Raw genomic sequence first — 17,125 nt, forward strand, 5'->3', positions numbered from 1 at the left:
AACCTTTCAGTTTTTACGTTAACATTTTCCTGGAAGTTAAAGGGTAGCTCTGTACGCTTGCCACTATGAGAGCCTTGTCATCTATTGCTTTTGCACGGCATCTGTCAAAAGCCTTGGCGATAAACTGACGCTGATGAGAGTTAGTTTGAAAGCGCTGTCGGAATGGATGAGCGGAAGAAGGTCGAAGCAGCAGTCGGATGTCGAGTCTCATTAGAATGCCAACACGCACGGACTATTTTACACTGCTGCCTTTTGTTTAAGGTTTGTACATTAAAGGGTGTGTCTAGGCTTTACTACAGAACTGCCATGAGTAATAATGTATGGTGTGCTTGCACAGAGAACGACAGTGCGCGTACGGTAAGGCTTGTGAGTTGGGAAAATGTCACAATGGAGATTGACGATTAAAATTTGCATGCTAACCACGAAGCCCTAGTCATACGGATCTGACTTTCATTTGCTATTTTATTTTTTTAAATGAAGAATTACACGTTTACACGGAGTTAAAATCGTCACGCGTTCGTGATGGATTCGCATTTTACGTCATCGATGTCGTAGCAATGGAAAATAGGCTTGGTAGTGAGCAAAAACGGTGTTTTTTTTGCAAGAGAAAGCTTTTACATAAGCATATGTATTCTTTTCACGTTGTATCCAAATTTGGTATGCATTTCGTTAAATCTATTGCTACGAAAGGTTACCGTTGCATGAAGGTAAAAACTGTACTGCAACGACATCTTTCGTAGCAACAGTAAAATATCTGTGTTTTTACAACGATAGTCTTTAGGTTCTCTCTCTTAGTGGCGGCAAGTTCAAACATACCTTATGGAACAGCATATTTCGTGAGGCGTACACAAGGACGTACTGCCTGATTCTAGGACTCTGCCTGATTTTAGGCTGATGGGGGAACAAGAATGACAAAATTTCATCCGCTTTCCGACTTGTAATTTTTTTCATACCGTGTTACCTTCTGGCAAGTAGAGCTGGAGCAAGACTGATTGATTTATTATTTTATGTAGTACTGATACAAAATGTGATATAATGCTACGTCCATCAACGGTACTTTATAGAAATACATATTTTTTGTGTGCAGATTTTAAGAAAATTTCACGCTTTTTCATATTTCACAATTAGATATGGGAAAAGTAAATAAACATAAAAATTTGGGTAGCAAATTTGTGCGCCACCAAATTACACCGCTAGCGGGATACACAACTATAATCCCATATATTTCAAAAACGGCTCATTATCCAGGAAAAACAATCACATTATTGAAATCGGCGTTCAATTTCGATTATAGAGTGTGGTTTACATTGAATTCCAAGGGATATTGATTTTTGTGGATTAGTGAGAAGGCCATAGCCTTCTCACTTTTTCATTTCTCGCTAAAATTTAAATATCCTTAGAAATACAATATTTCGATTGAAAAGCAAACGAGAATCACGAAATCGAGTTTATTTTTACGTAAAACTTGTGGCTTGAAAAATAAATGAAAAAAACGGATTAACTTAGTTGTGCGCTAGTACGTTCCGGCGCTGATGTTCTACGTCCCATTTATTAGGATTATTTCAAAAACAGTTGACTTGAGGTAAAAACGAATCATTTTTTCTGAATCAGCATTAATTTCTAAGTATATCTTGTGACTTTCAACGTATTCCAAGAGCTTTCGATTTTTGGCTGATTCTAGGCTATAGTCTTCCCACTTTTTTTATTTTTGGCTAAATTTTAAACATCGCTTAAAATCCATGATTTCGATTCAGAATTGAATGCTTATCAAGGAAATCATATTTGTCTTTCAATTGTCCTTATGATTTTTAAATTAAACGTAAAAAGGCTAAATATTTTTTCTGCAAAAATCTGCACTCATCACAATTGATTGAATATCACACTGTACTCAAAATTGAATGCTTATTTCGCTAAAATCGTTATTTTCTTTCATTAAGTCAACCATTTTGGAAATACACCAAAATATTTCTACTACATTGCGCATACATGCCTTCTCACTTTTTCAAATTTCGTGAAATTCCAGATTTAATTAAATTAGATTACATCGATTCAAAATTCATCGCTGATTACGAATATCATGTTAATTTTGACATTAGCCTTATAGTTTTTGAATTAATCGTAAAAAACTAACATCAGCCAAAATTAAAAAAGTAGGAAGGCTATAGCCTTCTCACTTTTTCAAGTATCGTCAAATTCCAGATTTAATTAAAATTAGGTTACATCGATTCAGAATTCATCGCTGATTACGAATATCATGTTTTTTTTACATTGGCCTTCTAGTTATTGAATTATTCGTAAAAAACTAGCATCGGCCAAAATTGAAAAAGTTGGAAGGCAATAGCCTTCTCACTTTTTTCAATTTCGTCAAATTCCAGATTTAATTAAAAATAAGATTATATCGTTTCAGAATTCATCTTTGATTACGAATATCATATTGATTTTGACATTGGCCTTATAGTTTTTGAGTTATTCGTAAAAAACTAACATCGGCCAAAATTGAAAAAGTAGGAAGGCTATATAGCCTTCTCACTTTTTCCAATTTCGTCAAATTCCAGATTTAATTAAAATTAGATTATATCGATTCAGAATTTATCGCTGATTACGAATATCATATTGATTTTGACATTGTCCTTATAGTTTTTGAGTTATTCGTAAAAAACTAACATCGGCCAAAATTGAAAAAGTAGGAAGGCTATAGCCTTCTCACTTTTTCCAATTTCGTCAAATTCCAGATTTAATTAAAATTAGATTATATCGATTCAAAATTCATCGCTGATTACGAATATCATGTTTTTTTTTACATTGGCCTTATAGTTTTTGAATTATTCGTAAAAAACTAGCATCGGTCAAAATTGAAAAAGTAGGAAGGCTATAGCCTTCTCACTTTTTCCAATTTCGTCAAATTCCAGATTTAATTAAAAATAAGGTTATATCGTTTCAGAATTCATCGCTGATTACGAATATCATATTGATTTTGATATTGGCCTTATAGTTTTTGAGTTATTCGTTCGTCACTTTTTCCAATTTCGTCAAATTCCAGATTTAATTAAAATTAGGTTATATCGATTCAGAATTTATCGCTGATTACGAATATTATATTGATTTTGACATTGTCCTTATAGTTTTTGAGTTATTCGTAAAAAACTAACATCGGCCAAAATTGAAAAAGTAGGAAGGCTATAGCCTTCTCACTTTTTCCATTTCGTCAAATTGCAGATTTAATTAAAATTAGGTTATATCGATTCAAAATTTATCGCTGATTACGAATATCATATTTATTTTGGCATTGGCCTTATTGTTTTTGAAATAATCGTAGGAAACTAACATTGGCCAAAATTGAAAAAGTAGGAAGGCTATAGCCTTCTCACTTTTTCCAATTTCGTCAAATTCCAGATTTAATTAAAATTAGGTTATATCGATTCAGAATTTATCGCTGATTACGAATATCATATTGATTTTGACATTGTCCTTATAGTTTTTGAGTTATTCGTAAAAAACTAACATCGGCCAAAATTGAAAAAGTAGGAAGGCTATAGCCTTCTCACTTTTTCCAATTTCGTCAAATTCCAGATTTAATTAAAATTAGATTATATCGATTCAAAATTCATCGCTGATTACGAATATCATGTTTTTTTTTACATTGGCCTTATAGTTTTTGAATTATTCGTAAAAAACTAGCATCGGTCAAAATTGAAAAAGTAGGAAGGCTATAGCCTTCTCACTTTTTCCAATTTCGTCAAATTCCAGATTTAATTAAAAATAAGGTTATATCGAATCAGAATTCATCGCTGATTACGAATATCATATTGATTTTGATATTGGCCTTATAGTTTTTGAGTTTTTCGTAAAAAACTAACATCGGCCAAAATTGAAAAAGTAGGAAGGCTATAGCCTTCTCACTTTTTCCAATTTCGTCAAATTGCAGATTTAATTAAAATTAGGTTATATCGATTCAAAATTTATCGCTGATTACGAATATCATATTTATTTTGGCATTGGCCTTATTGTTTTTTGAAATTCGAAATAATCGTAGGAAACTAACATTGGCTGATTACGAATAAATTGAAAAAGTTTTTGAGTTATTCGAAGGCAAAATTGAAAAAGTAGGAAGGCTATAGCCTTCTCACTTTTTCCAATTTCGTCAAATTCCAGATTTAATTAAAATTAGGTTATATCGATTCAGAATTTATCGCTGATTACGAATATCATATTGATTTTGACATTGTCCTTATAGTTTTTGAGTTATTCGTAGGAAGGCTATAAAAAACTAACATCGGCCAAAATTGAAAAAGTAGGAAGGCTATAGCCTTCTCACTTTTTCCAATTTCGTCAAATTCCAGATTTAATTAAAATTAGATTATATCGATTCAAAATTCATCGCTGATTACGAATATCATGTTTTTTTTTACATTGGCCTTATAGTTTTTGAATTATTCGTAAAAAACTAGCATCGGCCAAAATTGAAAAAGTAGGAAGGCTATAGCCTTCTCACTTTTTCCAATTTCGTCAAATTCCAGATTTAATTAAAAATGAGGTTATATCGTTTCAGAAATCATCGCTGATTACGAATATCATATTTATTTTGACATTGTCCTTATAGTTTCTGAGTTATTCGTAAAAAACTAACATCGGCCAAAATTGAAAAAGTAGGAAGGCTATAGCCTTCTCACTTTTTCCATTTCGTCAAATTGCAGATTTAATTAAAATTAGGTTATATCGATTCAAAATTTATCGCTGATTACGAATATCATATTTATTTTGGCATTGGCCTTATTGTTTTTGAAATAATCGTAGAAAACTAACATTGGCCAAAATTGAAAAAGTAGGAAGGCTATAGCCTTCTCACTTTTTCCAATTTCGTCAAATTGCAGATTTAATTAAAATTAGGTTATATCGATTCAGAATTTATCGCTGATTACGAATATCATATTGATTTTGACATTGTCCTTATAGTTTTTGAGTTATTCGTAAAAAACTAACATCGGCCAAAATTGAAAAAGTAGGAAGGCTATAGCCTTCTCACTTTTTCCAATTTCGTCAAATTCCAGATTTAATTAAAAATAAGGTTATATCGTTTCAGAATTCATCGCTGATTACGAATATCATATTGATTTTGAAATTGGCCTTATTGTTTTTTAAATAATCGTAGAAAACTAACATCGGCCAAAATTGAAAAAGTAGGAAGGCTATAGCCTTCTCACTTTTTCCAATTTCGTCAAATTGCAGATTTAATTAAAATTAGGTTATATCGATTCAAAATTGATCGCTGATTACGAATATCATATTTATTTTGCATTGGCCTTATTGTTTTTTTTAAATAATCGTAAAAACTAACATCGGCCAAAATTGAAAAAGTAGGAAGGCTATAGCCTTCTCACTTTTTCCAATTTCGTCAAATTGCAGATTTAATTAAAATTAGGTTATATCGTTTCAGAATTCATCTCTGATTACGAATATCATATTGATTTTGACATTGGCCTTATAGTTTTTGAGTTATTCGTAAAAAACTAACATCGGCAAAAATTGAAAAAGTAGGAAGGCCTTCTCACTTTTTCCAATTTCGTCAAATTGCAGATTTAATTAAAATTAAGTTATATCGATTCAGAAATCATCGCTGATTACGAATATCATATTTATTTTGACATTGTCCTTATAGTTTCTGAGTTATTCGTAAAAAACTAACATCGGCCAAAATTGAAAAAGTAGGAAGGCTATAGCCTTCTCACTTTTTCCAATTTCGTCAAATTCCAGATTTAATTAAAATTAGGTTATATCGTTTAAGAATTCATCGCTGATTACGAATATCATGTTTTTTTTGTTATTGGCTTTATAGTTTTTGAGTTATTCGTAAAAAACTAACATCGGCCAAAATTGAAAAAGTAGGAAGGCTATAGCCTTCTCACTTTTTCAAATTTCGTCAAATTCCAGATTTAATTAAAATTAGATTACATCGATTCAGAATTCATCGCTGATTACGAATATCATGTTTTTTTGTTATTGGCCTTATAGTTTTTGAGTTATTCGTAAAAAACTAACATCGGCCAAAATTGAAAAAGTAGGAAGGCTATAGCCTTCTCACTTTTGTCAAAATCATCCAAAAATCGAAAACCCTTGGAATACGTTGAAAGTCACAAGATATTTTCATAATTTAATGCTGATTCGGAAAAAAATGATTCGTTTTTTCCTCAAATCAACTGCTTTTGAAATAATCCTAATAAATGTGATGTAGAACATCAACGCCAGAACGTACTAGCGCACCGTTTTATCTTTTTATTTTAGAAATCTCAAATCTCCTGAAAAATATAAAGTTAATTTCCATGATTTTCGTTGATATTGAATCTAAAGCACGCCTACTCATTGTTAAATTAAATGTAAAAAAAATTACAAAATTGGTGGAAAAGTTGGGCTTATTTTTGTTGTTGGGCTTGTTTGTTTGTCGGGCTTATTTTTATGTCGGGCTTATTTTCAAGCTCATACAAATTGCGTTTTCGCTTGTGGCTCAGTGGTACATGCGTTTTTAACACTAATTCCAAGCATGTGTGCAGTTGAGAATCAACAGTAAACAAATAACAATCACAATGAAGGCCAAGCTTCTGTATCGCCATTCTATTTATTAAAGTAATGTCAAGGTTAAAATGCTTACGTTCAAGACTACTCGATAGGGAATCGCGGATGTCTTCACTCACGACAACACTTTTTCAGTGAATTTAACCTCGATCTTTACGTATTATGAAAATAGATGGATAGTTTTATTTTGGGAAAAGGGGGCGGAGGAGGAAGGAGCTGTTTACACAGCAATTTTGCGATATGTGTAGCCTTGCCGTCCATGGCGAAATGACCTACTTGTGGTCCAATCATCACATTAATTTAACAGGAAATAGTCAATCGTTTTTCGTGGTTCATGGCAATCCAACACAGTAAAAAAACACTAGAAATTAATATTCTATTGCCACATCGTTGCGCAAAACGTTACACGACATGTTTATTTGGCCACACTGGAACACTCATAGGATGCAATTGGCAAGGCAAATTGAGTTAATAGAAACAACTCAAATAATTCGTTTGAATTTCCGAAATCGGCTTCTAGATAAGAGAGCATGCACGCACGTATAATATGCACGGACGCGGTATAGGGACATTTACACAAAAGTAGATTAGAAGAAAAAATATCTTCTGCTACGTTAAATGCGAAATCTTTTTCAGATCGGCGATAATATCAACAACAAATTGGACGTAGATGCTTTACAGACCAAAGAATTTCGTTTCGTGTCGTGAAGGGTAGACTGGCGAGGAATGAAGCAAGCAAAAACGAACAAAGGAAAATAGTTTTCCTGACTGGCACGACTAATGCTGTTGATAAACAAACAAAAAACGACACTGGTTTTCTCTCTCGTTTGTGGGCAGAAAGAATCTGAGCTCTTATCGATAATCCTAATCGTATTTTTTAAGAAGCATTACAAGAACAAAAGCTTATTTCAATACGGAATGGGATCGCGGAGGTGAGCTCTTTTTCTCCATTCATTCTGTGTACATTTCCCCCACCACGAGCTTTTCTTGCAAACTTTCTCTGGTTTGAGCACAAAACACCTGTAATAAAGGCAAATAGAGTTATGATGCGCCATCGTCAATGATTTCTTATTCAATAATATTTACTTGATTTGAATGATGTTGAAGAACAGTTTGCCTACCAAGTTGGAGGCAGCCGTGTTAGCTTGCTTTAAACAGGAACGGAATCTAATTTTATAAAAAAATAAACAAAAATGTTGTTAGATTCCTGGCTGAGGCGACTAAAAAGCCTGTAATTTCGTCTGAAGGCAATCAAACGTTCCAAATAAGTGCCAAGAAAAACGGAATGAAAGTTCGGCTGGACCGCTGAAGGCAAGGCGATATCGGCCAAGAAGGTCAGCATACTGTGGCCCGTTCCCATTTTCATGCTAACGGTCCCTAACGCACCAAATCCTACATGATTTCTGGGCGTTGTATACGAACTGACAGAACTGCATACTTAACCCTATACCTTCAAACATTTACGACAAAGATGGATCGAACTGGCCTTGCATAAATTCTCTGCAATTTCAAATTGGTCTCTCCAATATCTCCTACGTCCTTGGCGAACCCCTTTCTAATTTCGCTTTCTTTAACCATCTCTATAACGGAACTTTACGCATCCTTTCGACATCCAAAACAATTGAAGGCAGGAGGGCAGGGGGAGGGAATTTACCTGTCGTCGCAAGTGCAATGCATGGCCGTATAAGGCCGGCTATTGTACAGACCAAATTTCTCGGACCAGGCCGTGATGTGTTGGGGACACTGCATGTCGTGCTGGCGACAGCACCTGTCCGCTGCTGCATAGCCGCCCAGGTTAGATGGTCCATCGGCCCGATTACCTTTACCGCACCATTTCGTGTGGGGAACTATGTAGAGATCATCTGCTTCACGCCTTCTCCTACAAATACGCAAAAGGAGGTTCGAGGTTCGCATTTTGCTGATTCAACTGCATTGTGAGGGGATCTTTTGTTTTTTTTTGCTGTTATGTTGAGATGGTTGTTGTAAAGAAGGTTTCGAATAGCCGGAAGACGCAAGACAACTTGGAGTGTGTGTGTTAATCAAGAATAGAATTCCCCGAGAAAAACGAAAACAAAAAGACTAAGGGACAGTAACGAATGAGAGAAGCCGAAACAAGTCTCAGATTAAAGACATCTGACAGCTGGAAAACGGGCTATGAAAGAGGATTTGTTTTTAAAAGAAAAAAGCTGAGACTAAATTGTGTTTAGTGGTGGAAAGACGTGCATGCCTTTTGTTTCTGTAACATTTTCGAGAAGACTTTTGTACACCGCTTGAATAGTTTCCCAAACAACAACTGTAACGCTAAAATAAATTGCCTAAAATTAGACTATACAGTCCCAAGTACTGCACTCGTGCAGTTCGTACTTCACCTCTCATCGCAGTCGCACGCAGATATCGTGATCGGTCGGTTGTTGGTGATGTCGTACTTGGATTTCTTACTCTTGATTGTCTCCGGGCAGTGATCATGACGGCGGCAGCAGCGGTCGACGGCCTGTTCTGCTCCCAAATCCTTGTACTGGGTGGCACGATGCCCGGATCCGCACCAAATCGTTCCAGGCATCATCATGATATCGCGTTTCCTCCTGCTGCGTTTGTAATAACGCAAGGTGTTGACTCCAAAACCAATGATATTTCAAAACGATGCCCTTCTCCCCGTCCCTCCATAAAATGTTTAAATCTTATGCTAACCCTCTTTGTACATTTCCAAGTCCAAAAGCAATGAAAAGAGGGAGGAAAAAAGACTGAAATTTGTAAAACGAAAAGTAGTGATCCATCAGAGGGGAAAAAGAGAGAAACCCAGTTAGTAAGATAAACCACAAAGTTAAAATTACAATGTAAGACAATATACAAGAAGTAGATTTGAGTAGAACTCAGGTAGATGAATCTGGTTTACGATTCCCAAGAAACGCTGGAAGCAAGGACGGATGGGTTAACTCATCTACTCTCGTACCTGACAGATGACTGATCCTCAGATTGACGGGCAGCCTTGCGCATACGTGAGTGAAGCTGGCGGCATTCCGCTTTCATTCGACGGTAAACAGTTGATCGTGCAAGATCTTCCGGCAGGTCTGACCGTTTCTCGATAATGCGAATGGTAGTGTTGTGACCGATGGATGATAACTGCCGATATTCGTTAGTTAGTTTCTCTTGGAAGGCAAGAGCCGTCTCTGTATCTGTGATGTATTCGCAATCTTGCAGTGACAGGTCAGCGTCGTATATCAGCTGAATCAAATGACGTCCGTCAGTCATTTGGCGGAGCACAGCTCCTTCTCTGTTTGTCAACAAGTGAGCCATAGTTAGTATAATGTAACGTTAAATGAATATGAAAACGAAAGATTATTTACTTGGTCCCGTTGAGCGTGAAGACTGCAGCCGTTTCCTTGAGCGCAATGCCATTGAATGAAAACCGGCGCTCCACCTCACCATCTTCGAGCACGTCAAAAGCGTAAAAATTGGGCATCACCGGATCCACTTCGGTTTCGCTCAATCTGGCAGCTTCCAACCCGATCGTCGTACAAAGAGCGAAAAAAACAATAGCCAAAATGCGCGCAATCTTAGCCATAATTTTTGAGTTTCGGTTTGGACGGAACAGATAGAATGTTCGAGTTGAAAGCGCCAGACGAGACTGCCGCTCCAATGGCTCAAGCCGGTCCACCACTACGATGAAAATAATGATCTCAAATGAAAAAGGAGAGATCTCCGCAGGGGATAACCAGGTAAACGGAGCAATCCACAGCAGATGGAGCTCCAATAGGAGTCGTCAGATTTGCTGACGTCAAATGGCACCATATTCAAACAGATTTCCCCCTGAAGGATCCTTCACTCGAATACACGGGTCTGCCCTTCAGGCTACCGAACCGGCCTCTGGTTTCGTCCAATCCAGCACTTCTAACAACTCTGTACTCCGTGACGTCAAATCGTACGACCGACCCCCTCCCTCTCCAATTACATCGCCAACGGGCGAAAAGAATACAAAAAAAAATTGGATATGTGCCTTCACTTAGCATTCCTTCCCTTTCTCTCCCTCACTATGCCTTTTTCGGCCGAAAATACGAAATTCGGCCGCTATATATAGCGGCCTTTAATTATCTGTTCGGCCTTGTTATCGGCCTTACTCTTTTCTATTCTTGTACTCGCTCGCGGCGTATGGTATTCATTAATGCGCCCAATAATAGCAAAGAGGATGGCAATTGAGCCGGCCAAGTGAAAAGGACGCATCATTTTGTCAGAAAGAGCTTACAGTGTGAAACCATCTCGGATTTCTTTCGCTGTCGACTAGAACATTCGGTAGCGTCCGTGCCATCCGCGTGATCACCATCTCAAGAGCCCTCATAGTTCTCCGGTCTAGGGAATCCCGATTAGACCATAACGGAGACGCATCTGCTTACATGCCCCTCTAGCGTTACACTAGTAATAACGAGCATCAGAACGGATGCGCAAAGTTCATTGGGCACAAACAGCGTAAGATCAACTAATTCCACATATGGCATCAATTTCTTTCCTTTTGTTAAAAGAAAAAAAATAAAGGTCTTTCCGCTGATCAAGTGACTCGTGTTTAATTTTGATTGGCGAAACTCTACGGCGACGTGTAAACACTTTCCGTAAATAGAATTCGTCAAACGGGCAAATCGCAGATCACAACAAAAATGTTTTAAAGTCCAGAACGCAAGGATAAAGGGGAAAAACAATGAGTATCTCAGAAATAAGACATCGTGGTTTACATTTGAAGTTCGAGATACAATGTTTTAGAGAGTCCACTTGGTCTGAACTGGTTGAAATTTCCAAAGATCAGGATGGCCAACGTGGGACAAGTTAGTAAAATCAGATTCGCTCCATCTAAACGCCGGTAGAGAGTCGTAGGTCGGTCCGCCAACCGCAATAAAGTCCAATGAAGACATGAGTTGATGTGAGGTAACCTTGCAGTCAGTAGCACCGTGAGAACGGTGGCTCAACGCATGGAAAGGATAAGTGCCGTTAGCAGGATTCAGATCGTTACGAGCCGAGATGGCGTTTTCTCCAGAATATTTCGGATCGCATTTGTCGCAGCGAGAAAGCGGGTCATTGCGGTAATCGTTGTATCTCATCTAAATAAAAAAAGACAGGTTTAGTGGTAGTACTTTCCCAAAATAGAACGTAAGAGGAAACTCACCATCCTTATCATTGAATCCATATCGGTGACTTTGGATTCGTCACGTTTGAAAATTAAAGCACGAGGAGTTTTGTCGTAAGAGAACCAATCACCGTATTGTTCAACGAGTGCTGGTACACCAGACAGATTGAAGATCGACGGAAAGTACGGGCTGTTGTAGGATGGCCAGAAAGCTTGGGCTCTCAAAACGTCGGTCATATCGCGAGATTCGATTAGCGTCGGTAACTGTTCAAGAACCCAGAAGAGACCGTCACGAAGAGGTTTGCCCGGTTTGAAGAGCTTGTAATCGACAATCATCCATTGATTGTTGTATGTGCCGCTGTTGTGGCGACCAAAAACGTCGGTCCATTCTTTGCCTTTATCATCAATAATGAAATGGTCAAGGCACTACATTACTTTAAGTTAAAAGGCTCTAATACCAGTTGAAGCAAGGCGATTTGCGACCATGGACCGAACTCCTTCAAGAACTTGTCCGGTGGGTTTGATGTACTTGAATAGCTCTTCATCTGAAAGAATGAAAAAAATTATCATTATTATGTATCAGTATCTGTGTAATATGCATAATCATGAAAATGTTTACTGTTATTTCCAATGGTAGTTTCCATTGAAACGAGGCCAGAAGAAATGACGGTGAAATCGTCTCCTGAGTATAACAGGCCGGGGTAAGAAGAAAACGACATGGAATGGCCTGGAATAAGTGCCGAGTCTTCGTCGGCCGTTTGATGTACTTCCAGACTGTATTTCTTCAAAATTCTGATCATCGATTCGTAACCGTTCCATGTAACGTGGGAAGTGTAGATGTCTGATGTTTCGGGAAGCACTTTGATTAAGGCAGAGCATGACGCAACCATATGACGTCGACCAACTTTATTAAGTCGCCAATCCTTGTTCACTTGTCGAGGGACAAACATTTGTTCAAACTCTTCCATATCTCCAAAGATATTGAACCAACTTTGAATGAAGATAGAAAAGATTTATATATGAAAAATATTAAAACATTTGCTATATTAATGTTAACTTACAGAAATCCATAGCTTCCCATTGAATGGCCAGTATTAACTGCGGCTTTTTCCCAACCAGTTGCCATTCCTTCCATTTGCTCATAGAATAAACCAACCTAAAGAATTGCATTTTGTGCAATTTAGATTGGCGTGAAATTTAAAACAATTATTTACAAAATAAAATAACTAAATAGGCTGTGGGTGACTAATACCTGATGCCAGAATGGGCTTGTGTTTCTCAGTTTTTTGTACATCTTGTTAACCCATTTTGTATTTGTAGTTAAAAAAGTACGTAGCTTGCTACAGTAGGCATCTCGCCCCTGACAATAATCTTGAAGGGTATTCAAGTACGAGAAATAGATAAGCTCATGGGTAAGATAGCCTTCTAGGAAGCCAGCTGCCTTAGACTGCATAGTATCTGGAAAGTTCCCATTGGCCCAGACCTCAAAATTTGCCCATCTGCAACAGAGTAATTAACAATAAGATACCCTACATTCTTATACATGTAAAATAGAACATACCCTGTTTGGTTAATGGAGTTTGTGAACTTTGCCCCAGCAACGTATTTGTCGCGAGGTGGCTGGTTGTTAACAATCACAAATTCTTCATTATTTTCATCAAACACCACATAGGCTGTTGTTGATTCGTTCTCTTGGATAAGTTCTGCAGATTGGGCAGAAATCAAAAGTAAGCTAAGGCTTAACAACATACAGGGAAGATGACGATTGTTCATCTTCTTCGAATGACACGCTTCAACTAGTGAAAACTTCTGAAACGCAGCAAATCTTTCTCTAGTTTCTCTTCGACGCTGAAACGCCCCCTAAAAACTTATCGTCGACTGTTGTTTTGAAGTTCAACAGCTGATTAAAAATTTCTAGACCACCTATTGGCCGTGAGGGAAACTGTTGCGTAGTTTCGAAAATGAAAGCGGAAAAATTAAGTCGTCAAGCAGCATCTGCGTCCTAGTTAAATACCCCTGCAATAATAGAAAGGTTAGACTTTCACCAAACACGCTCACTAGAATCCTTCAACTTCCCTCGCCCCTAGCGATTCCATCATTTGTTTTCATGGTGGCCATTAATGATATTGCTATTTAAAAAACACGTCAATACTCCGAGCGTTGCTATGGTCAACCGCGCAGCTATTTCACACTTTGCAATTCTAGCGGACATAAAGAGAAAGTAAGTATGTAGAAGGAATGGATACGCGAAGTTTTATTTTTGCATTGTAAAAGGGCCCTGAAAGAATGAGTAAAACTATTAAACATAGGATAGATTTGCCACATCCAATAAAACAAAAGCTGTTCAGAAACCATGCTAGTTGGTTACCGTTTTTTCTCCCATATTGCATAAGCCTTAGTTTTCATGTGGATAGTGAAATTGCAAGTTTGAATGAATATGTACTCCAGTCACAAAATTGCTCGTTCGTTTTTTAAAAATTTTCTCAACCGTTTGGAGGAGATTTATTTTCCGCAATGAAGCAACACAACAGAAGAGAAAGTTCAGAATCATTCATTACTGCGCGCACGTCAATCCTACATCACAGTAAATATGGAAGATAAACGTTCGAAATATATTGGGCATTTGATAGTGGTCCATTGCCTTATATAATTATTTTAAATTAATCATTCCCTTCATGTCTGGTGGCACAGGTAAGTTCGATTTGCCCGTTTAGTACTAGTCAAGGAGTAAATCATGCCGATATTTGTCACGAAGCAGAAATCCAATGCAATCATAGCGTTTTTATTCGTGGTCATAGAGCACATCGATCTTGTCCGTTACATAAGTCACATAAATTAAAATACAATAAAAATCAGGTAAAAACAATATTGCAATCAATGCGGTCAAACACTTGGGTATGCTTCACTTGGCTGCACTGAGGCAGTAACTTCCTGTGTCACTGCGTCGCTGTCGGTTCCTGTTGGAGGATAAGGTCCAGCTGGAACAATCTCACCACCTGGATACTGCATCATCCAGGTCTTTCTCCGTAAAACAGAAAAATGGTAATTACGTTCCAGAAATTAAGACAATTAATATTACCTCGGGTGCTGATGCTGCACTACCATACTGCACGTATTGTGGGCCAGCAGCACCATACCCCCCAGTGTAGAAGGCATAAGGTTGCATAGCTGCTTCTACATTGGCAGGTACTGGAACTGGGGCAGCATAGGCTGATGGAGCTGTGTAGGCTGCTGATACATCACCTGAGGCTGGACCGGACATGGCATATGCAACAACTGGAGGTTGATAATACATCGAAGAATAGTCAAGCGATTGCTGTTGTCCTCCCATCACCGCTCCAGAACTGGCCAGTACAGGAGAGACGGGCAACAAACGGCCGGACATGTCTGATGAAGCAGTGTCATCGGAGGCATACATCGGCACGTACACCTTCTTGGCTACGAGAATCACCTTTCGTTTGTTCGGTGCTGGTGTCACTTTGGCCAGCTTCTCATATTTATCAGATTTCAGATTGAGAAACCAAGCATCGCACACAACCAACAAGCTCAGCATTGACAAGGTAACAAGTACAGACTAATTCCAACAGAAAAATTGTTAAAATTCATCTTAAAAATTTAACACACTGATAAATTTAAAATGAACTGCCTTACCTTCATGTCGAAATATAGTAGTTTGGTGGATGGAGGTAAAAGTTGATCTGCGTATGACATGTAGCATTACGTCTCGCTTTTATATGTCCACTTTGAACCCACAAGTCACCTGTTGGCCTGAAGCAACTTGAGTTAATTAGTTTTTCAAGGTTGCAAACAGTCTCAGTTTAGGGTAAATGGCGCGAGGGATTATGACATCTAACTAAATTTTTAACTAATTGCAATTTGAAACCCGTGGCTCGTTTGTTATTCACTTTCTCCCCCCCCCTCCTTTGATTCATATGTAAGTCCACAGTTCAAGGATGATTTTCTCATTTTTTATGACATAACTTTTTCTAATATTTAAAGCTTTATTGAATAATGTCTTTCGATTCTCCTGCTAACCAGTAAAAATGAATACATCATTGACCAAGTGTTTAATGCTGGAACTTGAACTGTAACTCGATTTCGGTCGATTGTTATCTTAATACTATTTGAAAAATTTTTAAAAACACAGGTTATTATGGAGCAGAATCCATTTATTGATGAAATAAACAAAAAAAAAATACAAAACAAATTTGGAACCAAAATTTTATCCTAAAACTTGACCGACGTTTTCTCGTGTGTTACTCCGCTGAAATTGAACGACTCATTTAAGGATAAAATCCCTCGTAGAGGTAGTCTTGTCACGGTCGCGAAAATGAAAACAACCAACACATTCTTCTTCTATCACTCCTTTCCAACAGTCGTAAACATGGCAGAGAATCTTCGCAAGCACTTTTAAGGAATATAAGTGCTATACCGTTATTCTCTTGCTCATGCAAACAAGCTTGCCGGAAGAAGACAATTAGAACAGAAAGTGAATGGAAGAATCAAACTTGCGACAATGAATAACTCCGTGTACGGGTTCGCCATTCAATTGAGTCAAAGTACAACACGGCATAAACGTCGTTACATGTTTTCGGATTTTTTGCGGGCCAAAAAGATGAAATATTCCACTGACAGAACAGTGAGGGGGAGAATAACAAACACATTTCGCTAAACGGCGGAAATAAATTCAAGTTACATAACTGCAAAGTTGAATTTAACTTCGTGTTGAGGGAAAAAGAATTTACTTGACCCACCGGGGTCGTGGTTGTTCACGTTCAAAAGCCTGGCACTGATTGGCCGGTTGTTCATCGTAATAAGAAATCTCTTGCGCCTGAGGTGGCACGTGCGAGACGGGCGGCCAGCAAGGTTGTTCAGGCTGGGGTGCTTCTATTGGGGGGGGCACATACGAGACGGGCGGCCAGAAGGGTGGGGGGGGAGTAAAGTTAACCGGGGGCGGCCGGTTCCGATAAGCCTCAATGCCAGAATTAGAGAATCCTTGTGGGTCGTAGCGGACATAAGAGTCCGCTTCCGTCACATCGGACAAGTCGATGAGCACCCCTGTGTTTACCTCATCTTTGTAACGCACTGATGGCAGTGCGGCAACGTGCGAGACAGGCGGGCTGTAAGGGGCTGGCGGCACAAAGCCAGGCGGTGGGAGCCGGTTCCAGTAAGCGTCGATGTCCGATTGACCGCCGCCTTGCGGCATTGGGTCGTAACGGACATACGAGGCCGATTTGTCTTCCGGTTCCACATCATCTGGCATTTCGATAATGCAGTGCTTGCTCAGCTGACTTTCTGGACGGACTGGTGCTACCATTGCTGGGACGTACAGGGTCTTACCATACGCTGGTACAGGTCTGAAAGGCTTAAGCCGAGGCTCAAAGTCGGGTGCTGGTGGACCGTTCCAGTTAGCGTCGATGCCTGAGTTACCGCCGCCTTTCGGCATTG

General features: G+C 38.3%; 3 protein-coding genes across 5 annotated transcripts; all 3 read right to left on the minus strand.

Annotated features, from left to right (window-relative positions):
• Positions 1–6,941: 6,941 nt before the first annotated feature.
• On the minus strand, positions 6,942–10,243 carry LOC130700741 (group 3 secretory phospholipase A2-like). 3 transcript variants are annotated; one of them, XM_057522721.2, is made up of 6 exons: positions 9,912–10,243; positions 9,518–9,838; positions 8,937–9,152; positions 8,222–8,446; positions 7,654–7,734; positions 6,942–7,587 (listed from the first exon to the last, which is right to left on the minus strand). In XM_057522721.2, exons 1-6 carry the CDS (start codon positions 10,127–10,129, stop codon positions 7,476–7,478), a joined length of 1,173 nt encoding a protein of 390 aa, XP_057378704.1. In that variant the 5' UTR covers positions 10,130–10,243; the 3' UTR covers positions 6,942–7,475. The 3 variants fall into 3 exon arrangements, with proteins under 3 accessions (XP_057378704.1, XP_057378706.1, XP_057378705.1); XM_057522723.2 differs by lacking the exon at positions 8,222–8,446 and having other exon boundaries at positions 9,912–10,237; XM_057522722.2 differs by lacking the exon at positions 8,937–9,152 and having other exon boundaries at positions 9,912–10,231.
• Positions 10,244–11,272: 1,029 nt separating this feature from the next.
• On the minus strand, positions 11,273–13,551 carry LOC130700739 (putative phospholipase B-like 2). The gene is made up of 7 exons (XM_057522718.2): positions 13,239–13,551; positions 12,930–13,176; positions 12,739–12,833; positions 12,297–12,667; positions 12,136–12,222; positions 11,717–12,072; positions 11,273–11,651 (listed from the first exon to the last, which is right to left on the minus strand). The coding sequence occupies exons 1-7, from the start codon at positions 13,448–13,450 to the stop codon at positions 11,313–11,315; spliced, it is 1,707 nt and encodes a 568-aa protein (XP_057378701.1). The 5' UTR covers positions 13,451–13,551; the 3' UTR covers positions 11,273–11,312.
• Positions 13,552–14,448: 897 nt separating this feature from the next.
• Positions 14,449–15,487, minus strand: LOC130700754 (uncharacterized). The gene is made up of 3 exons (XM_057522736.2): positions 15,329–15,487; positions 14,757–15,251; positions 14,449–14,695 (listed from the first exon to the last, which is right to left on the minus strand). The coding sequence occupies exons 1-3, from the start codon at positions 15,386–15,388 to the stop codon at positions 14,561–14,563; spliced, it is 690 nt and encodes a 229-aa protein (XP_057378719.1). The 5' UTR covers positions 15,389–15,487; the 3' UTR covers positions 14,449–14,560.
• Between the last annotated feature and the right edge of the window lie 1,638 nt (positions 15,488–17,125).

The sequence above is a fragment of the Daphnia carinata genome, chromosome 9 (genome assembly GCF_022539665.2).
Source record: "Daphnia carinata strain CSIRO-1 chromosome 9, CSIRO_AGI_Dcar_HiC_V3, whole genome shotgun sequence".
Classification (NCBI taxonomy): Eukaryota; Metazoa; Arthropoda; class Branchiopoda; order Diplostraca; family Daphniidae; genus Daphnia; species Daphnia carinata.